Consider the following 27,086-nt stretch of genomic DNA (forward strand, 5'->3'; position numbering starts at 1 on the left):
ACCATCATCATCATCATCACCATCATCATCATCATCACCACCATCATCATCACCATCATCATCATCACCACCATCATCATCATCATCATCATCATCATCATCATCACCACCATCATCATCATCATCATCATCATCATCATCACCATCATCATCATCATCACCATCATCATCATCATCATTATCACCATCATCATCATCACCATCATCATCATCATCACCACCATCATCATCATCACCACCACCATCATCATCATCATCATCATCATCATCACCATCATCATCATCATCTCTTCTCATCACCTGACCTCCTTCTCCTCCTCCTAACCCTCCTCCTCCTGCTCCTAACCCTCCTCCTCCTCTTCCTCTTCCTCCTAATCCTCCTTCTCCTTCTCCTCCTGCTCCTAACCCTCCTCCTCCTCTTCCTCTTCCTCCTAATCCTCCTCCTCTTCCTCCTCTTCCTCCTTCTCCTCCTCATACACTCACCTGTCTCAGGTCCATGTTGTCTGTCTGTCTCTCGCCCGTCTGTCCTCTCTCTCTTCTTCTTCTCTCCTTTTATTGTCTCACTGGGGAAAAACCAGAGCAGGTGAACAGGAAATGGAAATGAGCCCAGGTATTTCCTCTGTGTGTGTGTGTGTGTGTGTGTGTGTGTGTGGCATTCCTCTGACACACACACACACCATCAATTACCACTAATGTTTTACTTTGATCTTCACTTAATAATATATATATGCACACATATACATATATATGTATATCCATATACATATATATGTATATCCATATATATATATATATGGATATATATGTATATCCATACATATATATATGGACATACATATATATATATATGTATATCCATATATATATATATATGGATATACATATATATATATATGGATATACATATATTTGTATATTTGTTTGTGTTTTATTTACTACTGCTTCATCCTCCACATGACGTCACAGGGGGCGCTGTTTCACAACTGTTTCATTTGATTTATTCAGAATTACACTAACACATAGAACACGCACACACACACACACACACACACACACACACACAGAGAGAGAACACACACACACACACAGGGGAAGATATTGACATGTAAACAAACATAAAAAGAAAAGTTCATACAAAGAAGTTTCTGCTTTAACTCTGTTTTTTATCTGCTGACGATGATGATGATGAAGAGGATTTTATCACAGCAGCAGGTTAGTGTGTGTGCGTGTCATCTCTCTCTGTGTGTGCGTGCGTTCTCTCTGTGTGTGCGTGCGTGTGTTCGTGTGTGTGAGCGGACGACGTTTAGGAAAGTGAAGAAAGAATTCTTTGTTGTCATTGTATAAACGCTGAGGGTTACATAACACAATTGTTAGGACTGTGACACACACACAAGCTGACGACCAGTGGCCTTTCATGCTCACTCTCCCTCACCAAAGTCGCTCACTCTTTCACACCAGTCATTCACTCTCCTTCACCAAAGTCACTCACTCTCCTTCACTTAAGTCACTCACTCTCTCACACCAAAGTCGCTCACTCTCCCGCACCAAAGTCACTCACTCTCACACCAAAGTCACTCACTCTCCCACACCAAAGTCACTCACTCTCTCACACCAAAGTCCCTCACTCTCTCACACCAAAGTCACTCACTCTCACACACCAAAGTCACTCACTCTCACACCAAAGTCACTCACTCTCACACACCAAAGTCACTCACTCTCTCACACCAAAGTCACTTACTCTCCCACACCAAAGTCACTCACTCTCTCACACCAAAGTCACTCACACCAAAGTCGCTCTCTCTTTCACACCAAAGTCACTCACTCTCCTTCACCAAAGTCACTCACTCTCCTTCACTAAAGTCACTCACTCTCTAACACCAAAGTCACTCACTCTCCCACAGCAAAGTCACTCACTCTCCTTCACCAAAGTCACTCACTCTCCCATACCAAAGTCACTCACTCTCCCACACCAAAGTCACTCACTCTCTCACACCAAAGTCACTCACTCTCTCACACCAAAGTCACTCACTCTCACACACCAAAGTCACTCACTCTCACACACCAAAGTCACTCACTCTCCCACAGCTAAAATCACTGGTTTTCTCTGTGGACTTTGGTGTGGGAGAGTGAGTGGTTTATAGTCAAGTCAAATGTCATTTTATTGTTTTGTTTGTTTTTAGAAATGACCTGGATATAAATGGATATAAATGAACATAAACATTTCTTATTCTTTAACAAACATATGAACTTTTATCAAAACAAACAAACGTCTCTTTATCAAAATAGTTTATTTCGAGGCTTTTTCTCACAAAAGAACTTCATCTCGTCTCAAAATCCTCCACAAAATAAAAGTGTGACACAAATAAAACGTCGCGTTTTTTTTTTTTTTCACTCGAGAAGAGCAACGAAAAAGAAGAAGAAGAAGAAGAAGCAGATTTAAAAAAAGAAGAAGAAATATTTCACATCACTATCGTCTACGATCAAAGGTTTAAAAGGAGAAACTGCGAAAAACAAACGAGCTCGTGTCGTTTACGGCGGCTGAATTTATACAGAGGAGCGGCGGCGAGTGGTCGGTGGGCGTGGCCAGCGGTCGGTGGGCGTGGCCGTCGTCGCCAAACGCAAAGTCGCGAGGATGAGACTGTGAAAGGGGGCGGGGCAAGAGAAAAGTCGTAGACGTTAGCGCGTATACATCCCGAGGACGGCGCTTCAGTGCTCTTCTGTGACACTCCGCCCTCGGCCACACCCCCCGTCGAGCGCTCAGAGGGGCGGAGCCTACATCATGACGCTCAAACAGAGCAGAAGACGTTTTTTTTGTTTTTTTGTTTTTTGTTTTATTAGATTTTTTTGAAGACAAAGTTTTTATTTTACACGTCCACTGACGGCGGCGGGAAACGGGTCTGGCGGCGGCGCCGCCGCCTTCTATTTGGTGGGAATCTTGGCTCGTTTGCGGGCGATGGCGTCCTCCACGGCCTTCAGCTGCTTCAGCAGCTCCTCGCGGCGCGACAGTGTGTTGCTGGGTTTGTTGGAGCCGGCGGCAGAAGCAGAACCAGGACCGGAACCAGGACCGGAGCCGGAGCCGGAGCCGAGACCAGGAGGGGCCGGTTTACCCGGCGCTGGCGCCGCCGCAGTTTTCCCCGAGGATTTAGGAGGCGGAGAGAGAGGGCGTTTCCTGAGGAAGAGTTCAAAATTCAACAGTTAAATACAAATATGATGGTTAATCAGTGACACACGCACACGCACACGCACGCACACACACACACACACACACACACACACACACACACACACACACACACACACACACACACACACACACACAGGTGAGGACCCACCTGTCTCCATGAGGGAGCAAAGGTCGTGGCCCCTGCCCTCTGGGTCGATCCATTCGTGGAGATAGTGGGGGCCGACCCATGAACTTTTTCTCGCGACCTGGAAAATAATAAGAATAAGAATAATGAAAAAAACAATATAAAAATAAAATAAAAACATTAATAATGAAAGAAAATAAACAATAATAAATAATATATATAAAAATAAGAATTAAAGGTGTATATTTGTCTGGATGTTTTTGTAACAGATGTTTCTTATTTTTATGGTGAAAGTTTTTGTGGACTGTTCCAACTTCCACCTCAGTGGAGGGGGGGGGGGTTTAATGAACGGCCTTTACTGCCGAATGAAGCAGAACAGGAAGTTGTTCGTCCAACAGTTTACTTTGATGACCTCACTGTGAAACTGACCTTTATAAAGTGATTTTAGCTCACAGGGACACAGGAGCTGCTGGTCCTCTGCTGCCTCGTGTGGTCACTTTGTGTCACTGAGTTAAGTCTAAAGTAAATATTTTAAAATCAGTCATTGTAAGTTAGTGATGGAGGCAGCAGTGGATCAACAACTCCTGTGAACTCCTGTGTGCTGTGATGTTAAAATCACTGGTTTACTCTATGGACTTTGGTGTGGGAGAGTGAGTGACTTTGATGTGGCAGAGTGAGTGACTTTGATGTGGCAGAGTGAGTGACTTTGGTGTGAGAGAGTGAGTGACTTTGGTGTGGGAGAGTGAGTGACTTTGGTGTGGGAGAGTGAGTGACTTTGGTGTGAGAGAGTGAGTGACTTTGGTGTGGGAGAGTGAGTGACTTTGGTGTGGGAGAGTGAGTGACTTTGATGTGGCAGAGTGAGTGACTTTGATGTGGCAGAGTGAGTGACTTTGGTGTGAGAGAGTGAGTGACTTTGGTGTGGGAGAGTGAGTGACTTTGGTGTGGGAGAGTGAGTGACTTTGGTGTGAGAGAGTGAGTGACTTTGGTGTGGGAGAGTGAGTGACTTTGGTGTGGGAGAGTGAGTGACTTTGGAGTGGGAGAGTGAGTGACTTTGGTGTGAGAGAGTGAGTGGTTTATAGACGTTAAACAGTCACCTCTGTCTGGAGACACAGCCATCCTCTTACTGGCAGGAGAACCTGGTCTGTCTTTGTCTGACGGCAGGTACCTCTTCCTGTTGCCTTTATCTGCCTGCTGCTGAACGACAACAACAACAACAACAACAACAACAACAACAACAACAACAGTTTATCATCATTACAAACATTTATTTTGTGTCGTAAAATGACCAAACACACGTTAGAACATCTGTGAGTGAACAGTGACCTTGTTGAGGAGGGTGAGTTTGATGTCTTTGTGGGAACCCGAACCTCCGTAGCTTCCCGGGGGGCCCATGTTGCCTGCAGGGGCGTGTCCAGGGTGGCCCCCCCGACTCCCAGGTCCCGATCTGGACATGGCATTGCCTCCTCTAGGTGGCGCTCCAGAAGGAACGGGCTTCCTGCGCTCGTCGCGGAAAGGTTCGTCTTTCTTTGACGGCCGCTCTGTGACGAGGACGAGTTCATCATCATTATCTTTGAAACCACTCACTCTCCCACACCAAAGTCACTCACTCTCCCACACTCTCCCACACCAAAGTCACTCACTCTCACACACCAAAGTCACTCACTCACTCTCCCACACCAAAGTCACTCACTCACTCTCCCACACCAAAGTCACTCACTCACTCTCCCACACCAGTCACTCACTCTCCCACACCAAAGTCACTCACTCTCCCACACCAAAGTCACTCACTCTCACACACCAAAGTTACTCACTCACTCTCCCACACCAAAGTCACTCACTCACTCTTCCACACCAAAGTCAGTCACTCACTCTCTCACACCAAAGTCACTCACTCTCTCACACCAAAGTCAGTTTACACAAGGAAAAGTCTGTGTAACAGTTAAGAAAAAGACGTGAACATGTGACGTAGACGTGTCCACAGTCACGTCCTCATCATCCACACTTACCCCTGGTTTTGTCTCTTCCATGTGAAGGCTGCTCCCTCTGCTCCCCCCTCTGCTCCCTCTGCTCCCTCTGCTCCTTCTGCTCCTTCTGCTCCCTCGCTGCTCCTCGCTCCTTACGTGGGTGATTCAGTGCGGGCGAGCGTGAGCTGGCAGACGACACGGGGCTGGCAAGGTCGGCGTACATGTCGTCTGAGTCGGCACTGCGAGCCGAGCTACTGCTGGACGACGCCGACGACACCGAGGACACACTGCTCACACTGAGTGACCTGTAGAGAGACAACTGTTACTGTACTGAAGCTTTGATTAGGGTTTACAATCAGTCATTTTACTCCTCCTTAAATGTGAATATTTTCATGTTTCTGTCATTTTTCAGCTTCTTAAATGTGAATATTTTCATGTTTCTGTCATTTTTCAGCTTCTTAAATGTGAATATTTTCACGTTTCTGTCATTTTTCAGCTTCTTAAATGTGAATATTTTCACGTTTCTGTCATTTTTCAGCTTCTTAAATGTGAATATTTTCACGTTTCTGTCATTTTTCAGCTTCTTAAATGTGAATATTTTCACGTTTCTGTCATTTTTCAGCTTCTTAAATGTGAATATTTTCAAGTTTCTGTCATTTTTAGCCTCTTAAATGTGAATATTTTCAAGTTTCTGTCATTTTTCAGCTTCTTAAATGTGAATATTTTCACGTTTCTGTCATTTTTCAGCTTCTTAAATGTGAATATTTTCACGTTTCTGTCATTTTTCAGCTTCTTAAATGTGAATATTTTCACGTTTCTGTCATTTTTCAGCTTCTTAAATGTGAATATTTTCAAGTTTCTGTCATTTTTCAGCTTCTTAAATGTGAATATTTTCACGTTTCTGTCATTTTTCAGCTTCTTAAATGTGAATATTTTCACGTTTCTGTCATTTTTCAGCTTCTTAAATGTGAATATTTTCACGTTTCTGTCATTTTTCAGCTTCTTAAATGTGAATATTTTCACGTTTCTGTCATTTTTCAGCTTCTTAAATGTGAATACTTTTATCATACCTTGATTTTCTGCACGTTTCCCCGTCAAAGCAGCACATGAAAACAAGAGTAGACATAAAAAAGTCCATGTTTACTCAGGAAAGTACTATGCGACTGGAGTACATTTAAAATACCTTCAAAAATCACCCGGAACCTTTAGACATTTCTGTGTCAGAACCCCCTGATTCCACATGGTACAGTCCAACCTTGGGTTGAACCATTGTTTTTACAGACATTTGCTGCTTCACTGAAAAACTAAAACAGTCGTCACTTTCATGACGAATGTACAAATAAGTAACACATGAACGTGACACAAACTCGTTTTCAGCTGATTCGTCAGAATCAGTGGATCAAACGTGTTCAGCACTTCCTGCATGAGCAGAGTCACATTTCCATTTGTGCTTCTCTGTGCAGACGACACACAACAAACGGATCACGGTTGTCACACAATTGGTCCGTACCTGGATTTCTTGGATCCGGAGCGTGAAAGTGAGTTGGATGAGGACCTGGATCTGGACCTGGAGCTGGAGCCAGTATAACTGCTGCCACTGCCACTGATGCTGCCACTCACAGTTCGCCTGGACACAGACGGGAAGTCAAGTCAATTTATCTTTAACAACATTTTATAAACCACTCACTCTCCCACACCAAAGTCACTCACTCTCTCACACCAAAGTCACTCACTCTCCCACACCAAAGTCCATAGAGTAAACCAGTGATTTTAACATCACAGCACACAGGAGTTCACAGGAGTTGTTGATCCACTGCTGCCTCCATCACTAACTTAACTCAGTGACACAAAGTGACCACACGAGGCAGCAGAGGACCAGCAGCTCCTGTGTCCCTGTGAGCTAAAATCACTGGTAATCTCTATGGGCTTTGGTGTGGGAGAGTGAGTGGTTTACAAACTTCAGTTAAAGGAGAGACAAACATGATCCATGAGGCCATGTTTTCACTGAGGGCGAGCCTTTATCTCGCGCACGCACACGCACGCACACACACCTATCCTAACCAGGCCACTCGTCTGATACTATCACTTATCTAAATCTCATGTGTCAGTCGCAGGGAAGTCATTTATTAACGGAATAACAAACGAGTGTTGAAACAGGTTTTCTTGGACATTTTCCATCACACCGTTCGTTTCGTATTCTGCCCACACACACACACACACACACACACACACACACACAAATATGAAAACAATCTCACACACTGTGACAGTTATTCCCTGCCCTTTGGCTGTTCTTCCCCTCTGGCTAACACACACACACACACACACACACACACACACACAGAAGTGCACTTCTTCCTCGAGTCGTCCTCCTCCTCACTCGCCCACACTCGGCTCTCGACGGTCTTTCCCCGGCTGAAGGATGCACACCTGTGTTGTCACCTGTGTTGTCACCTGTGTTGTCACCTGTGTTGTCACCTGTGTTGTCACCTGTGTCACATTCAAATGCATCAGGAAAGGTGCACCCTTGCAAATGTGATCCACGTAAACAAAGCAGCGCGGCCAACGCAGCTCTGCCGCCCACATGAAACCCAGGCTGAGTCCACCCTGAAATTCCAGTCAATCAGAGAGCAGGACCCGCACACACACACACCCACCCACACACACACACCTGGGCAAACCCAAAGCTCAGGTCAGTCCATCGAATGTGAAAACACACATTGATCTCTGTGGTGAAAAATTCCTCGAAGCAAAAACCAGAGGATCATCATTCCACACGGACCGTTTTAGCAGACGTACAACGGGAATTCAGCTTGGTGCAATGACGGAGAGCTATGCCATACATCCACCAACAGACTGCCAAATAGTGAGCTATTCTATACATCCACCAACACACTGCCAGATAGTGAGCTATTTTATACATCCACCAACAGACTGCCAAATAGTGAGCTATGCTATACATCCGCCTACAGACTGCCAAATAGTGAGCTATTCGATACACCCACCAACACACTGCCAAATAGTGAGCTATTCTATACATTCACCAACACACTGCCAAATAGTGAGCTATTCTATACATTCACCAACACACTGTCAGATAGTGAGCTATTCTATACATCTGTCGACAGACTGCCAAATAGTGAGCTATTCTATACATCCACCAACAGACTGTCAGATAGTGAGCTATTCTATACATCTGTCAACAGACTGCCAAATAGTGAGCTATTCTATACATCCACCAACACACTGCCAGATAGTAAGCTATTCTATACATCTGTCGACAGACTGCCAAATAGTGAGCTATTCTATACATCCAACAACAGACTGCCAAATAGTGAGCTATGCTATACATCCGGCTACAGACTGTCAAATAGTGAGCTGTTCGATACACATTTGTATTTTGACTGGATGTGATATTAAGATTTGAATTGTTTAAATAATAAACTTATTCATGGTAACTTGCAAGAGAGTAAAAGTATTTATTTTTTTTTTCTCCAAAAAAATAAATTTATATATTTTCTTTTTATCCAATTACTCGATTCATTGAGGAATAATTGGACAAATACTCAGCCCTGGTTATTATCCAACCAGAACGGCACTAAGAAACTTTACAGGGACGCCAACACACGGAGAGAGTAATATTTTGAAGGATTAGGCTCCGGGCTAATCCCATAATTATGCCGTGGCCCTGACCGTAGCATTTTACTCTGGTCCCCAGAGTGAAGGGTTTCTTCTGCTAATCTGGTGACGGAGCGGCGTTCGCCGGATCTCAGTCGCTCTGCTTCCTGATACCAGTCAAATTCCTGACAGATTACATACACACACACACACACACACACACACACACACACAGCTGCTGTGTTTACCCACCTCCGCGGAGGATGCTGCTGCCTTTCTTTCTGCCTTCCTTCCCGTGGATTGGGAGGTTTCCCTGGTTCCCGTGGAGGTGGGGGTCTTCCCGCGGCGGCACCACCGCCGCCGCCGCCGCCGCTGCTGCTGCTGCCAGCCCCGCCCCCTGGTCCTCCGCCCTCCCGTGGATTGGCGGGAGGTTTGATTCCCTCTGGCGCAGGTTTGGGCGGTCTGCTCTGTGGTCCAGCAGGCGCAGGGGGACTCGGAGCTTTCTTCACGGGAGGTTTGTCCCGGCGAGGAGGCGGAGCGGCGCCGGGCTTGGGCGGCATTCTGAGGGACGAGAACCGACCATTAACGCACGACGACTGACCGAAAAGAAAAAGACGCTTGCGTGACGTCATGTTTACGTGAGTCCCGATTATTAAAACGAGTCTCTAAAGTTAACGCTAACCTTTAAAAACAGACGCACACATACGCAGTACACAGGTACGCTAACATTGATTGTTAGCGCTGCTCTTTTCCTTTAATAAACAGACCACTCTGTTCGCTCTGTAGGTGTGCTAACGACGCTAAAGGAGCTAACTTGTAACATGTAAACATGACGTCGCTTGCGTCTTTTTTCGGTCAGTCGTCACGGAAACGCCCCATGCGTTAATGTTCAAAATAAATCACTAGGACTGTATGATGAGTACCGTCAAATCTCTCGCGTAGAAAACCAAACGACTGGTTATTGTGAGATTCAGTTCACTTCATGCCTCTTGTCCCCCAACAGCGTGGAGGAATAAACGCTGATGACGACTTACCCTTTACTTAGCGCAGGAGGAGGTTCTGGTTTGTTCTTGGCGTTCCTCGGTGCTGCCGGACCTGGCGACGGAGACGTGGAGAACGACCGAGACCTGGAAAAACACAAAAAAGGTTTAGAGATGTCAGGATTACACGGCGTCACATTCATGTCAGAGGTCACGAGGGGAGGTTTGCTTTTCAGAATCAAGCATCTCGGGCCAATTCCAATTCCTATCTTTACCCTCAAGCTCAACCCTTAATCTTAACTGGCCCTCAAAACCAAGTGTTGAGGGTTATTTTGTCACTTAGAAATGGGACACCCCTTAAATGCAGATACGTCTTCAAACTGTAGGGGGCAGAATAACGCCAAAGCTGTGTCCAGTCTGTCAACTCCAAAGAAGAAGAAGAAGAAGAAGACATTTACGTCAGGATTATTTATCACGATCCGTTTGTCAGTCAAGTTATTAGGTTGTCAGTTAGTTATAAGATGATATTCAGCTGACAGTTAGCACACACCACGGTTTACTGAAAAGTAAACGACAAACGATCGTAAAATAAAAATAAATGTTACGCAACAATGACGTCAGTAATCCATAATATGGGCCTAAACTAAGATCATTTTTATATCTCTATTAACAAAGAAAATACTTCATTTGTATCGTACTCTTTTCGCTGCTTTCGGAGCCATCTTTGTTCTGTCAAAACACGCAATGCATTCTGGGTAGCCCTTGCTCCCGAGGGTGGCCTCGGAAAATCTCAACATTGAGGGCGATACAGCCCTTAAACTTGGCTTAACTTAATTTTTCTGAGAATCGAGACAGCACTAGAGGGAGAACATTTTTGAGATTGAGGGTTAAGATAGGAATTGGAATTCAGCCCTCGCGTTGAGCATCGTGTTAATCAGGCCGACTTTCACTTTCCATACATGGAAACGTTTAGGAATCTCAGTCCCTAGAAGCTGACGGTGAAACACGTCTGTGGTTGGACGAGGCTTGGATAAAGACGTGAACATGTGCTGAAGACGTCGTATACCTGGAGCGGCTGCCACTGAAGGAGCTGCGCTGGGAGGAGTGGCTGGAGTAGGAGCTGAAGGAGGAGGAGCGGCTCCGTGAGCGAGAAGAACCAGAGCCCGTGTAGGACGAAGAGCGAGAAGACGACCTGCAACACACACACACACACAGTCGTTTACAATACATGTATTGCTATTCTGTGCTATTTTAAGTATCATCAGACTGACTGCCAAATAGTGAGCTATTCAATACATCCACCAACAGACTGCCAAATAGTGAGCTATGCTATACATCCGCCAACATCACCTCCTCAATGATTCAGCATCCAGTTGGTAATGCTAACGCCACCGACACGCGCCAACGTAAAAATTGACATTCGCTGATTTAATGTGGATTACGGGAGCGTACTGTATTTGATCCGATATGATGTTAAGCTCTGAATTGCTTAAATAATAAACTTATCCATGGTAACTTGCAAGAGAGTAAAAGTATTATTATTAAATTGTTTTTTTTAGGGATGCACCGATTAATCGGCCAGTGATCGGAACCGGCCGATTTTCACGTGATCGGCCGAAATCGGTGACCGGCCGATCAGACAGAATATTCCGATTTTAATAAGCCGATCAAAATGCACCCGCATCGCGCAGCATCAGCAACACGCGCACACGCACATGTAGTAGAGTGTAGAGCTGGACGGTAACCAGTTCACACTGAATACGGTTTTTTTCCGTTATGATATGATTTTTAATATACGGCCGTACAGGTGTATTTGATTACACAACACCCGCAGCGCTGTGGCGCCGCTGCTGTCTGCTTTACGAGTGAGCGCTCTGCATGTAAACGTTTCATTAATGTTTATATATTTGTTTCAATCACTGAACGAAGCCTGTCATATTTAAGACAAGAGTCAGGATCTTAAATCACTTGCACAAAACTTTTGTTTTGTTTGTTTGTCATTTAAACCTGTGTGAGGAGAGAGAGAGAGAGAGAGAGAGAGAGAGAGAGAGAGAGAGAGAGAGAGAGAGAGAGTGAGGTCATTTACTTATTTGTGTGTAGGTACTATGTTGTGAAATATGTTTAAACTTAAATAAACTACACAAACAGGTAGTGATTCGTTCTTGTATTTTTAGTTGGATATTGGATGTGAACAACATGGTTCCATAACACTGCATTTTTAAGATGTGTGTGAATATTCCACAGCATTATTTAGTTCTATTTTATAGTGGTAATCTGTTCAAAAAGTCACACTTTAAGTTATGTTCCATGGTAGCATGTTCAAATGTATCATGACAATTGTTTTTGTATTTTATATATACTTCTATTTTATAGTGATTCGTTTTGTATTTTTAGTTGGATATTGGATGTGAACTGATTGTATTTCTATGTTAAAATGTTCTATTAAGGAGAAAAGATGCAAAAATATATATCTTTCTGTATGGTGAAAAGTGCTTTAAAAAATTTAAATCGGAATCGGCTAAAATCGGTATCGGCAGGTCAAACTTCTTGAAAAATCAGAATCGGCCCCAAAAATGGCAATCGGTGCATCCCTAGTTTTTTTCAAAAATGGTGAGCTATGCTATACATCCACCAACAGACTGCCAAATAGTGAGCTATTCCAAACATCCACCGAAAGACTGTTAGTGGATGTATGGCATAGCTCACTATTTGGCAGACTGCCAAATAGTGAGCTATTCTATACATCCACCAACAGACTGCCAAATAGTGAGCTATTCTATAAATCCACCAACAGACTGCCAAATAGTGAGCTATGCCATACATCCACCAACAGACTGCCAAATAGTGAGCTTTGCTATACATCCACCAACAGATTGCCAAATAGTGAGCTATTCGATACATCCACCAACATTCTGCCAAATGGTGAGCTATGCCATACAGCCACCAACAGACTGCCAAATCATGAGCTATGCTATACATCCACCAACAGACTGCCAAATAGTGAGCTATTCTATACATCCACCAACAGACTGCCAAATAGTGAGCTATGCTCCACATCCATCAACAGTGACCTTATCTAATCCAGTTACTTTAGTACACATAATCCGGTCATTTTAGTGGGCACAATCAGATTATTCAGGGGAATGTATTCAGACTACTTCACTGGATGTAATCAGATTACTTTGGTGTATATATTCAGATTAACTTACTGATTGAAAACAGACAATGGTTTCAATCAATTCGTCTGATTATATATTAATTAAAAGTGTACATGAAATCAAGAAAACCTTTTTAATACGAGTATAATTAATGACCATCACAGATACCTGATCATATGACGATATCTAAAATCTAAGAGCAGATCTCATGCACAGGTATGATAAACATCTGCAGCAGCCTTAGACTGGGCCTTTAATCGCTGCTCTTAAATAACAGACGATGGTTAAAGCCGATTAGAACATTAGAGCGTAATATTCACTTCCATGTGAACGCTGGTGCTTGAACCTGTTGGACGAGTACAATCTGTTCTTACAGGAACTGCGACGACGACTGTGACGAGTGCTGCGCTTAACACGCCGAGGGTGACGGCGTTAAATGACGAGTGATCGCTGCGATGACGCAGCGACGCGGCGGCGACAGCGAGTCGTTGGTACCTGGAGGAGTTGGACAGAGAGACGGAGGAGCCGGAGGGTCGGTGTCGCCTCCGTCCACGGGGAGGCGAGCCCAGCCCCGGGCGTCTCCTGGGGGATTTGGACCGTCGCCACGGGTCCTTCCACTCGTCCGGTCGCCGCATTAACGGATTAACCATGTCCTTCTTTGAGGGCGGCTCCATCGGCCTGCTGAGAAGGAGGAGGAGGAGGAGGAGGAGGAGGAGGAGGGCGGTCGGTTAGAGAGAGAAAAACTCTCCTGCCTTCATGTTAATACACATACACAAGTCTAATTCAAGCGCTTTTAAGACGTCTGCAGAGAGGAAACCGTAGAAATAAACTTTACAAAACTTTACAAACGTAGTCACTGCTCAGTCGCTGAAGAATTCATTTTGCAATCATAAAAACAAGAGACTCACTTAACGTAAAAACACGGGACTAACTGTACGTAAAAAACATGCGACTCACTTAATGTAAAAACACGGGACTAACTGTACGTAAAAAACGCGACTAACTTTATGCAAAAAAGTTAATCACTTAACGTAAAAACTCACGACTCGCTTTAAGTAAAAACCTGCAACTCACTTATGTGTAAACGCAACTGAACGTAAAACCTGCGACTAACTTTACGTAAAAAACAGGTGACTTGCTTAGCGTAAAAACAGGTGACTCGCTTAACGTAAAAACACGTGACTCGCTTAACGTAAAAACACGTGACTCGCTTTACGTAAATACAGGTGACTCGCTTTATGTAAAAACATGTGACTCGCTTCACGTAAAAACACGTGACTCGCTTCACGTGAAAAAACAGGGGACTAACTTTACATAAAAACACGACTCAATGTAAAAACACGGGACTAACTTTACGCAAAAACTTGCGACTAACTTTAGGAAAAAAAGTTAATCACTTAACGTAAAAACAGGTGACTCACATAACGTAAAAACAGGTGACTCACATAACGTAAAAACAGGTGACTCACTTCATGTAAACCCACGTCTCACTTAACGTAAAAACACGTGACTCACTAAGCGCAAAAACAAGTGACTAACTTTACGTAAAAACGCAAAAAAACATGTGAGTTACTTAACGTAAAAACTTTTAGGTTCACTTAACCTAAAAACATCCGACTCACTTAACGTGAAATAAACTTAACAAACATAGAAGAATTTATTTTGCTATCATCATCGGTGCTGCCTTTAGTCTTAGGCTCTGCTGTTGGACTGGTTTTACCGTCTCGTTTGCTTTGTTGTCATAATTGAGCTCTAATTTTTATAAATCATATTAATGGATGTTGTCAGACGTCACTGTGACGAGGTGGTGATGTAAACTGCCTGAGAGCATATTTATTTAGTACATAGGGAAGGCTCATTCAAAGGCTACAAAAAGCTAATGGTTTTTGTTTTTACTTACTTAAGACAAATTCGACGGAAATGCAGAAATGTTGCATGTGTGTTTGAAAAAAACAACACGTATACTGTACATAAATCTCATATACGGACAACGGACGGTTTTCAGTGATGTTGAGTATATTTTCTCTCTCTTTGACTCAAAGTAAAACTCGGACTCACTTAACTTAAAAACACGCGACTCACTTTACGTAAAAACAAGTGACTCACTTAAAGAAAAAACACAGAACTCACTTAAACGTAAAACCTGCGACTAACTTCACGTAAAAACGTGTGACTCGCTTAGCGTAAAAACACGCGACTCGATTAGCGTAAAAACGCGCGACTCGCTGAGAATAAAAACACGCGACTCAGCGTACAAACGCAATTTGTAGACACATTTCGTAACCACCACAGACTGAATGAACGAATGTGTAATAGAGTACATCCCCGGACTTTCATTAATGAAATCCGGGTAATAATTAAAGGAAAACGTACGTTAGTGCACATCAACAGAGGTGGTCGACACCATGTCTTTAGACACGCCCGCAGATTTTCAGGGCTAAAGCTGACCTAATGAGACGACGACGTCATAGAGCAGATTTGCCGCAGGAAAAAAATCACAGCGACAACATTTACCATCAGTGTGCGGTGGGACTTTCCGCACAGGTGGACACAGTGTTTTTATGTTCTGTGAAAAAGACAAGAGATTTGTGAGTGTTTGAGTGCGTCTATAAATATTGGTTGGAGGAAATGAGGACGACGACGAGGAGCGGATATTCCCACTGGGAATGAAATAAGAGCCATATCTGTGGATCAGTCACTGCCCGGTGAAGGAGGAGGAGGAGGTGTGTTATGGTTTTTACGTCACATGAGAACCACTTCAAACAATGTGCTGTGCTCAAACAGTTTGAGGCCTCATATCACGCATCACAAGGAAGAAGTGAACAAGGACACCGAGCTAGAATTACATCATTGTCACCTCGACCGTGCATGAATGAATGAATGAATTAATGAATTAATGAATGAATGACAGAATAAAAAGGAAGCCTTTTGTGTGCGCACACACAATATAAGAGCATGAAAAAGTCCACAGCATCTTGCAGTAAATGAGAACTTCCACAGGTGTGATGCAAAAAGCAAACACGAGACAGAGTGCAGGCGCTAAAAATAGAATCACAACACACAGCTATTTATAGCCTTTTCAAAGATATCTTTAGCTCTTCTATATTTATTCTAATCAACACGTTTCCTTTGAGGAAGGAATCATTTAATAAAGTTAAAAAAAAGGCCATAAAGCCCCGAGAGAGAGGCCGAGCGTCACGGGATGTTTGCACAACGGGGTCGGTTAACGAGTGCGATGAGCAGATTATATCGACTGAAGATGAACTCTGGTGAACTCGACATCACTGTTGGGTTTTTAGTTAAGCTCTGCTCAGAAAACGCAAAAAAAAACACGGGAGACAAACGCTTCAAAAGGACGTGGTGAGACCGTCCTTTAAAGGGTTAATCTGGACATTTTGTAACCTCCGTCCTATAAAAACACTTCACGTAAAACACGTGACTCACTTTAATGCAAAAACACAACCTACTTAACGTAATAACTTCTGCCTCACTTTAACGTAAAAAACACACGACTAACTTTAATGCAAAAACATGCAACTCACTTAATGTAAAAACACGTGACTCACTTTAACGCAAAAGCACGTGACTCACTTTAACGCAAAAACAAATCTTACTTAACGTAATAACTTCTGCCTCACTTTAATGTAAAAACATGCGACTCAATGTAAAAACATGTGAATAACTTGACGTAAAAACACGTGACTCACTTTACGTAAAAACACGTGACTCACTTTACGTAAAAACAAGCGACTCATCGACTCGCTAAACATAAAAACAAGCTGCTCACTTAACGTAAAAACGCGTCTCCCTTAACGTAAAAACAAGCGACTCGCTTAACGTAAAAACAAGCGACTCCCTTAACTTAAAAACAAGAGACTCACCTAACGTAAAAACGCGTCTCCCTTAACGTAAAAACAAGCGACTCGCTTAACGTAAAAACAAGCGACTCGCTTGACGTTAAAACAAGCGACTCGCTTAACGTAAAAACAAGCGACTCACTTCACGTAAAAATGTCTCCCTTAACGTAAAAACAAGCGACTCGCTTAACGTAAAAACAAGCGACTCGATTAACGTAAAAACAAGCGACTCGCTTAACGTAAAAACAAGCGACTCGCTTGACGTAAAAAACAAGCGACTCGCTTGACGTAAAAACAAGCGACTCGCTTGACGTAAAAACAAGCGACTCGCTTGACGTAAAAAACAAGCGACTCGATTGATGTAAAAACAAGCGACTCGCTTAACGTAAAAACGTGTCTCCCTTAACGTAAAAACAAGCGACTCGCTTAACGTAAAAACAAACGACTCGCTTGACGTTAAAACAAGCGACTCGCTTGACGTTAAAACAAGCGACTCGCTTAACGTAAAAACAAGCGACTCACTTCACGTAAAAATGTCTCCCTTAACGTAAAAACAAGCGACTCGCTTAACGTAAAAACAAGCGACTCGCTTGACGTAAAAAACAAGCGACTCGCTTGACGTAAAAAACAAGTGACTCGCTTGACGTAAAAACAAGCGACTCGCTTGACGTAAAAACAAGCGACTCGCTTAACGTAAAAACAAGCGACTCGCTTGACGTAAAAACAAGCGACTCACTTCACGTAAAAACGTGTCTCCCTTAACGTAAAAACAAGCGACTCGCTTAACGTAAAAACAAGCGACTGAATGTAAAAACATGTGACTCGCTTAACGTAAAAACAAGCGACTCACTTCACGTAAAAATGTCTCCCTTAACGTAAAAACAAGCGACTCGCTTAACGTAAAAACAAGAGACTCGATTAACGTAAAAACAAGCGACTCGCTTAACGTAAAAACAAGCGACTCGCTTGACGTAAAAAACAAGCGACTCGCTTGACGTAAAAACAAGCGACTCGCTTTACGTAAAAACAAGCGACTCGCTTGACGTAAAAAACAAGCGACTCGATTGACGTAAAAACAAGCGACTCGCTTCACGTAAAAACGTGTCTCCCTTAACGTAAAAACAAGCGACTCGCTTAACGTAAAAACAAGCGACTCGCTTAACGTAAAAACAAGCGCCTCGCTTGACGTAAAAACAAGCGACTCGCTTGACGTAAAAAACAAGCGACTCACTTCACGTAAAAACGTGTCTCCCTTAACGTAAAAACAAGCGACTCGCTTAACGTAAAAACAAACGACTCGCTTGACGTAAAAAACAAGCGACTCGCTTCACGTAAAAACGTGTCTCCCTTAACGTAAAAACAAGCGACTCGCTTAACGTAAAAACAAGCGACTCGCTTGACGTAAAAACAAGCGACTCACTTCACGTAAAAACGTGTCTCCCTTTACGTAAAAACAAGCGACTCGCTTAACGTAAAAACAAGCGACTGAATGTAAAAACATGTGACTCAATTTACGTAAAAACACGCGACTCAATGTAAAAACACGCGACTCACAGTAATGGTAACGTAACTTTTAAGGAGCGCGAAGGAAAATCTTAAGAGAAAAAGCATCTAGCAGTGAAATAATTAGTTACATCTAGTGGTGACGTTGGAGATCACAAATAAACATGGAGGTACAAAATGACAAACCCCTGTGAAATACAAGGGATAAAAACAGGTAGTTTTTGAATGAACACACTGACACATTGCTGCCCTTTAAAAGATTCACCTGGAAAGTTTTGAATACGTCGTATTTTTCCAAAGACGGCAAAGTTGAACCAGTTTTTCTTCTGCTGTGATTAAATGTAGATTACTGGGAAGTTTACGCACAACACTAATAGAGAGACTTTGTTTAGAGTGAAGGATTTCCACATTGCCTCCAGCAGGTAATATTGCCTACGCTTTACGTCATTCGTCGCTCAACACAAAGGAAACACACGGGGGCGTCGGCAGGAACATCGCCTCTATTCAAACACGCCAACGAGGACAGCGCCGCAAAGTTCCACCATTTCACAGAGAGCACGAGCGAAAGGAGGCGCTGCAACGTCTGCTCATCATGATGGAAGTTTTTCAAACATGGACCGGTGCTTTTCCAAGTGTGTGACACACGAGCTGCAGGAATGCTGCACCGCTCTGTGTGATGCAATCACAACGTGCCTTTGAGCAGAGGCTGCAGGTGCTTCAACACGTACGAAACTCAGCCAAATAACGCCGTTGAACATCACAATAGTGTGCATGACGATATTTAATCGCTTTAGAGACACCAAGTATACATTTTTAGCGTACCAATGTTACAAATACACGCATTAGCGTGAAAACAATCGCTCGGCGTTTCAGTCCACTACTGTAAGTGGTGCCAGGTACATCGCAACTCATGTCGTATTGAGGTAATTTTGTGAAGGAAAACTACAAACTTTACGTAAAAACAAGCAACTCCATTAATGTAAAAATAAGTGACTCAACATAAAAATGTGACTAAATCTATGTAAAAAAAAAAAACAACTTTCGACTTACTTTACGTAAAAACACACTACTAACTTTACGTAAAAACAAGCAACTCACTTAATGTAAAAATGTGACTAAATGTATGGAAAAACTTTCGACTAACTTTACGTAAAAACACAACTCGCTTACGTAAAAACACACAACTGGCTTACGTAAAAACAGGTGACTAACTTTATGCAAAAAAACAACTTAACGTAAAAACATGCGACTCATTTAACATAAAAACGAGTGACTGACTTGACGTAAAAACACACGACTCACTTTACAAAAAAAACATGCGACTCACTTAATGTAAAAACAGGTGACTCACTTAACGTGAAAACAGGTGACTCACTTTACGTAAAAATACGGTACTCACTTTACGTAAAAACACGGGACTCACTTTACTGATTGTTTTCATATTTGACAAATCTGTCGATTGTTTTCTCTACTAATCTGGCACGAGTTTGGTCAATGAAATGTTAGTGTAAAAACAAGCGACTCACTTAACGTAAAAACGTGTCTCCCTTGACGTGAAAATGTGCAACTCCCTTAACGTAGAAACATGCCACTCGATGTAAAAACACGCAACTCACTTAATGTAAAAACATGCAACTAACTTTACGTAAAAACACGCAACTAACTTTACGTAAAAACAAGCGACTCACTAGGCGTAAAAAAAAGTGAATCGCTTAACGTAAAAACATGCAACTACCTAAGTAAAAACAAGCGCCTCACTAGGCGTAAAAACAAGCGACTCACTTGGCATAAAAACAAGCGACTCGCTTAATGTAAAAACATGCGACTCAATGTAAAAACATGCAACTCACTTAATGTAAAAACACGCAACTAACTTTACGTAAAAACAAGCAACTAACTTTACGTAAAAACAAGCAACTAACTTTACGTAAAAACAAGCGCCTCACTAGGCGTAAAAACAAGAGACTCGCTTAACGTAAAAACAAGAACATTCAACAAAACGAGACGAACAAGACGTTTCTCAAACGTCTTTGTTTTTGTCCACAAACACAAAATGATTCAGTTTGATTCAACGATTTCTTTGTTTTATGGAGCAAAGAAACCAGGAAATATTCACATTTAAGACGCTGAACAATGTCCAGGATTTACAGGATTGATATTGTGATATATATCAATATGGAATGATGTAAAAAGTGTTTTTTTTCCCCCATGTTGCCCAGCCTTCATTTTCACAACAAATGATTGAGAGTATCAGCGTGGGTAAAAATAAACAGAATGAACAGGATATTTCCTTACGCTTCACTGACGAGCAGGAAGTGGAAACATTTTTGTTAATTATTGTCTGGTTTCACAATTCTTCTGCACAAACTTCCATAGCCTGAGAGGAAAAAGGAAACGGCAGCACTGGTGATTCCACTCACTCAAACACACGTGTCACATGACTCATACGCCAACCTGTGTGTGTGTGTGTGTGTGTGTGCAGGTATGACACTGCTGTGGGTGTGGCGCTCACACACCGACAACTTCAGCGTTGTGCAACCGTCGTTTCACGCCTCGACAAGCAAACGTGCTTCAAATTTGCATCTTTAAACTAATTAACTATGCAATAATCAACGTTTAATCTCCTCGACTGACTGTGTTGGAACACATTGAATAACAGCGGCGGGTGTGATGCAGGATTGACAAAGTGATTTTAGTAGAAACGGACGAGTCTGAACTGGTCGCGGACAAACAACTGCAGCGTCAGCAACGACGTCAGAGCGAGACGGGGAACAAAACGGACGAGTGAAATTCCACAACTGCTGAAACTGTGACGTCAAAGTCCAGTGCCGAGTGTGCGGTGAGCGCCCCCTGCTGCTGAGAGCCACTTTGAGGCGTTTAGGTTAAGACGAGATGAAAATACAAATCCGTTCTATGCAGAAATAACAATTTTTTGTTTCAGGTTTTTTTTAAGGACTTCCCAAAAAACAAGTGACTCACTTAACGTACAAACACGCGACACACTTAGCGTTAAAACAAGAGACTCACTTTGCGTAAAAACAATCAACTCGCTTAACGTTAAAACAAGTGATTTGCTTAACGTAAAAACACATGACTCGCTTAACGTAAAAAAACATGACTCGTTTAACGTAAAAACAAGCGACTCACTTAACGTACAAACACGCGACTCGCTTAACGTAAAAACACATGACTCGTTATCGTAAAAACAAGCGACTCACTTAGCGTAAAAACAAAGAGACTCACTTAGCATAAAAACAAGTGACTCAATTAACGTAAAATCACATGACTCGCTTAGCGTAAAAACAAGCGACTCACTTAGCGTAAAAACAAAGAGACTCACTTTGCGTAAAAACATGCGACTCGCTTTACGTAAAAAAAGAGACTCACTTAGCGTAAAAACAAGTGACTCACTTCCGAAAAAACAAGAGACTCACTTTGCATTAAAACATGCGACTCACTTTACGTAAAAACAAGCGACTCACTTTACGTAAAAACAAGCGACTCACTTTACGTAAAAACAAGCGACTCACTTTACGTAAAAACAAGCGACTCACTTTATGTAAAAACACGCGACTCACTTCACGTAAAAAAAACAAGTGACTCAACGTAAAAAACATGCGGCTAACTGTACGTAAAAACATGCAACTTACTTTACGTAAATTAAAACGTGACTCACTTTACGCAAAAACATGCGACTAACTGTACGTAAAACACTCGACTAACTTGGCGTAAAAACACGCGACTCACTTCATGTAAAAACATGCAACTAACTTTACGTAAAAACACGTGACTCACTTCACGTAAAAAACACGCGACTCACTAGACATGAAATTCCACGACTGCTTAAACTGTGACGTCAAAGTCCAGTGCTGAGTGTGCAGTGAGCGCCCCCTGCTGCTGAGAGCCACATTGATGCGTTTTGGTTAAATATGAAAGCGTTCTATGCAGGAATAACAGTGGGTAGATCAACGGCAGCACAATAATCTTGACGGTTTTCCGACTCTTACTTTGGCGGCATGTCGAGCGGGGGGCGTGGCTTCAGCTTGTCCTCGTCTTTCTTCTCCCTGGCGTCTCGAGGCGGACGCATCCTCGGCCGGTCTTTGTCGTCTCGCTTCATCCGGTCTCGCTCCCACTCTTCTTTCCGCCGCATCCTCTCCTTCTCGCGCTCGCGCTCCCGTTCCCGCTCCCTCTCTCTCTGGCGGCGTTCCCGCTCGCGGTGATCCCTCTCGCGCTCTCGGTCCCTGGGGCGGTCCTGAGGGTCGCGGATGCGGTCGCGTTCCTGACGAGGGCGGATTTGAACAGATGTGAAGTTTAAAAAAAAAAAAAAAAAAAAAACATTAATAACAGACATATATCCAACAGTTGTTGCTACGTTTTTTTTTTTTTCATGAAATATAATAAAATAAACAGCAAAACATTTCCCCAACTTTAAAGGGATAGTTAAGTATTTATGCATTTGTTAAATATGTTAATACAAAGAACAGTTCATAAAACACAATTAACCTCTTAACTTGCTCTCATCTTCACTGTTAGACAGACTTTTCTTTGTGAAAACTGAAGTCTGTAAACCACTCACTCTCCCACACCAAAGTCACTCACTCTCCCACACCAAAGTCACTCACTCTCTCACACCAAAGTCACTCACTCTCCCACACCAAAGTCACTCACTCTCTCACACCAAAGTCACTCACTCTCCCACACCAAAGTCACTCACTCTCTCACACCAAAGTCACTCACTCTCCCACACCAAAGTCACTCACTCTCTCACACCAAAGTCACTCACTCTCCCACACACCAAAGTCACTCACTCTCCCACACACCAAAGTCACTCACTTTCCCACACCAAAGTCACTCACTCTCCCACACCAAAGTCACTCACTCTCTCACACCAAAGTCACTCACTCTCCCACACCAAAGTCACTCACTCTCTCACACCAAAGTCACTCACTCTCCCACACCAAAGTCACTCACTCTCTCACACCAAAGTCACTCACTCTCCCACACCAAAGTCACTCACTCTCTCACACCAAAGTCACTCACTCTCCCACACCAAAGTCACTCACTCTCCCACACCAAAGTCACTCACTCTCCCACACCAAAGTCACTCACTCTCCCACACCAAAGTCACTCACTCTCCCACACCAAAGTCACTCACTTTCTCACACCAAAGTCACTCACTCTCCCACACCAAAGTCCATAGAGTAAACCAGTGATTTTAACATCACAGCACACAGGAGTTCACAGGAGTTGTTGATCCACTGCTGCCTCCATCACTAACTTAACTCAGTGACACAAAGTGACCACACGAGGCAGCAGAGGACCAGCAGCTCCTGTGTCCCTGTGAGCTAAAATCACTGGTTTTCTCTCTGGGATTTGGTGAAGTTTACAAACTTCATTTTCCTGTTGTAAAAGTCTGTCTCACAGTGAAGATAAAGACGTGAACATGTGACGTGGACATCATGGACTTAAACTCACGTAGATTTTGTTCAACGAGACAAGAAATCATTCAAACCGAATCATTTTGTGACATTTGAGGACAAAATAACTGACAGATGAATCAATCTAATCCCGACTGGTGTAATCTGGAGGACACTCACGTTGCAGTGGTAAGGGAGCGGAGCTTCAGTGTACTGCACTCTGAAGTTCTCGTACTGGCCTCCTCGCCACAGCGCCTCCATTTCATAGTCATAGTACGGGTCGTTGTACGGGTCACTGCAGACAGAACGGTCCAGATGTGGTTCATGTGCATTTGAAACCACGTTTTCAGACGTCTAAAAGTGACGCTTTGGGAGTCTTACCTGTATAAAGGATCTCTGAAGTCCACTTCACTGTAAAGACAAAGTGAAAAGAATCATCAACACAGACCACACTGTTATCAACAGTGTGTGAGAGTAAAGACAGAGTGTGTGTGAGAGAGTAAAGACAGAGTGTGTGTGTGAGAGAGTAAAGAGAGCGTGTGTGAGAGAGTAAAGACAGAGTGTGTGAGAGAGAAAAGACAGAGTGTGTGAGAGAGTAAAGACAGAGTGTGTGTGAGAGAGTAAAGACAGAGTGTGTGAGAGAGTAAAGACAGAGTGTGTGAGAGAGTAAAGACAGAGTGTGTGAGAGAGTAAAGACAGAGTGTGTGAGAGAGTAAAGACAGAGTGTGTGTGAGAGAGTAAAGACAGAGTGTGTGAGAGAGTAAAGACAGAGTGTGTGAGAGAGTAAAGACAGTGTGTGTGTGAGAGAGTAAAGACAGTGTGTGTGTGAGAGAGTAAAGACAGTGTGTGTGTGAGAGAGTAAAGACAGTGTGTGTGTGAGAGAGTAAAGACAGTGTGTGTGTGAGAGAGTAAAGACAGTGTGTGTGTGAGAGAGTAAAGACAGAGCGTGTGTGAGAGAGTAAAGACAGAGTGTGTGTGAGAGAGTAAAGACAGAGCGTGTGTGAGAGAGTAAAGACAGAGTGTGTGAGAGAGTAAAGACAGAGTGTGTGTGAGAGAGTAAAGACAGAGTGTGTGTGAGAGAGTAAAGACAGAGTGTGTGTGAGAGAGTAAAGACAGAGTGTGTGTGAGAGAGTAAAGACAGAGTGTGTGTGTGAGAGTAAAGACAGAGTGTGTGAGAGAGTAAAGACAGAGCGTGTGTGAGAGTAAAGACAGAGTGTGTGAGAGAGTAAAGACAGAGTGTGTGAGAGAGTAAAGACAGAGTGTGTGTGAGAGAGTAAAGAGAGTGTGTGTGAGAGAGTAAAGACAGAGTGTGTGTGAGAGAGTAAAGACAGAGTGTGTGTGAGAGAGTAAAGACAGTGTGTGTGTGAGAGAGTAAAGACAGAGTGTGTGTGTGAGAGAGTAAAGACAGAGTGTGTGTGAGAGAGTAAAGACAGAGTGTGTGTGAGAGAGTAAAGACAGAGCGTGTGTGAGAGAGTAAAGACAGAGTGTGTGAGAGAGTAAAGACAGAGTGTGTGTGAGAGAGTAAAGACAGAGTGTGTGTGAGAGAGTAAAGACAGTGTGTGTGAGAGAGTAAAGACAGAGTGTGTGTGTGAGAGTAAAGACAGAGCGTGTGTGAGAGTAAAGACAGAGCGTGTGTGAGAGAGTAAAGACAGAGTGTGTGAGAGAGTAAAGACAGAGCGTGTGTGAGAGAGTAAAGACAGAGCGTGTGTGAGAGAGTAAAGACAGAGTGTGTGTGAGAGAGTAAAGACAGAGTGTGTGTGTGAGAGTAAAGACAGAGTGTGTGTGAGAGAGTAAAGACAGAGTGTGTGAGAGAGTAAAGACAGAGCGTGTGTGAGAGAGTAAAGACAGAGTGTGTGTGTGAGAGTAAAGACAGAGCGTGTGTGAGAGTAAAGACAGAGCGTGTGTGAGAGTAAAGACAGAGCGTGTGTGAGAGAGTAAAGACAGAGCGTGTGTGAGAGAGTAAAGACAGAGTGTGTGAGAGAGTAAAGACAGAGTGTGTGTGAGAGAGTAAAGACAGAGCGTGTGTGAGAGAGTAAAGACAGAGCGTGTGTGAGAGAGTAAAGACAGAGTGTGTGTGTGAGAGTAAAGACAGAGTGTGTGTGAGAGAGTAAAGACAGAGTGTGTGTGAGAGAGTAAAGACAGAGTGTGTGTGAGAGAGTAAAGACAGAGTGTGTGTGAGAGAGTAAAGACAGAACGCAGCTCTTACTCTCTGATGACGCGGTAACGTTCTCTGAGGAAATCGTTCTCTTTGTCGAATTCTCTCTCGTCCTCTCCGATGGTCACGTTGAAGCGTTTCTCCTCAAAGTCCGGCTCCTGCTCCTTACGGATGGTGGCCTTCTTCAGCACCTGAGGTTACACAGGAGGAGGGGTTTAACGACCTGCAGGGGGCGACGTTCTTCTGACAAAATACTATTTATAATATTTACAACCTTCATGTGTATCACAGTAATTATATTTGAAGGGAGAAAAAGTAAGAAAACTCTAGAAAACTAACAAGGAGGACAGACGGGTGAACGAGGAGGACAGACGGGTGAACGACGAGGACAGACGGGTGAACGACGAGGACAGACGGGTGAACAAGGAGGACAGGCCAATGACGAGGACAGGCGAACGACGAAGACAGGCAAATGACGAGGACAGACAGGCGAACGAAGAGGACAGGCGAACGACGAGGACAGGTGAACGATGAGGACAGACGAGTGAACGATGAGGACAGGCGAATGACGACGACAGACGGGTGAACGATGAGGACAGACGAACAAACGATGAGGACCGGCGAACGAAGAGGACAGGCGAACGACGAGGACAGGTGAACGATGAGGACAGACGGGTGAACGATGAGGACAGGCGAATGACGACGACAGACGGGTGAACGATGAGGACAGACGAACAAACGATGAGGACCGGCGAACAACGAGGAGGACAGGCGAACAACGAGGACAGACGGGCGAACGACGAGGACAGGTGAACGATGAGGACAGGCGACCGACGAGGACAGGTGAACGATGAGGACAGGCGAACGACGAGGACAGGTGAATGGCGAGGACAGGCGACCGAAAAGGACACACTGATGAACGATGAAGACTGGGGAACGATGAAGACAGGCGAACGACGAAGACAGGCGAACGACGAGGACAGGTGAATGGCGAGGACAGGCGACCGAAAAGGACACACTGATGAACGATGAAGACTGGAGAACGATGAAGACAGGCGAACGACGAAGACAGGCGAACGACGAGGACAGGCGAACGACGAGGACAAGCGAACGAAGAGGACAGCCG

At 43.7% G+C, this 27,086-nt stretch overlaps 1 protein-coding gene across 1 annotated transcript in view; it reads right to left on the bottom strand.

Annotated features, from left to right (window-relative positions):
- Positions 1-2,381: 2,381 nt before the first annotated feature.
- The window catches only part of zc3h18 (zinc finger CCCH-type containing 18), a 33,385-nt gene continuing 8,680 nt past the window's right edge, over positions 2,382-27,086 (bottom strand). Inside the window, exons 6-19 of the mRNA XM_083893997.1 lie at positions 26,012-26,151; positions 24,187-24,216; positions 23,986-24,100; positions 22,396-22,667; positions 13,524-13,709; positions 10,937-11,062; positions 9,925-10,017; positions 9,143-9,451; positions 6,783-6,899; positions 5,315-5,577; positions 4,632-4,846; positions 4,403-4,499; positions 3,333-3,429; positions 2,382-3,169 (exon numbers count right to left, since the gene is read on the bottom strand). Coding sequence (XP_083750123.1) covers positions 2,920-3,169; positions 3,333-3,429; positions 4,403-4,499; positions 4,632-4,846; positions 5,315-5,577; positions 6,783-6,899; positions 9,143-9,451; positions 9,925-10,017; positions 10,937-11,062; positions 13,524-13,709; positions 22,396-22,667; positions 23,986-24,100; positions 24,187-24,216; positions 26,012-26,151 — 2,310 coding nt within the window. The 3' untranslated portion in view covers positions 2,382-2,919. The remainder of the gene's footprint in view (positions 3,170-3,332; positions 3,430-4,402; positions 4,500-4,631; positions 4,847-5,314; positions 5,578-6,782; positions 6,900-9,142; positions 9,452-9,924; positions 10,018-10,936; positions 11,063-13,523; positions 13,710-22,395; positions 22,668-23,985; positions 24,101-24,186; positions 24,217-26,011; positions 26,152-27,086) is intronic.

This window comes from Microchirus variegatus, assembly GCF_963457635.1.
Source record: "Microchirus variegatus genome assembly, chromosome: 8".
Classification (NCBI taxonomy): Eukaryota; Metazoa; Chordata; class Actinopteri; order Pleuronectiformes; family Soleidae; genus Microchirus; species Microchirus variegatus.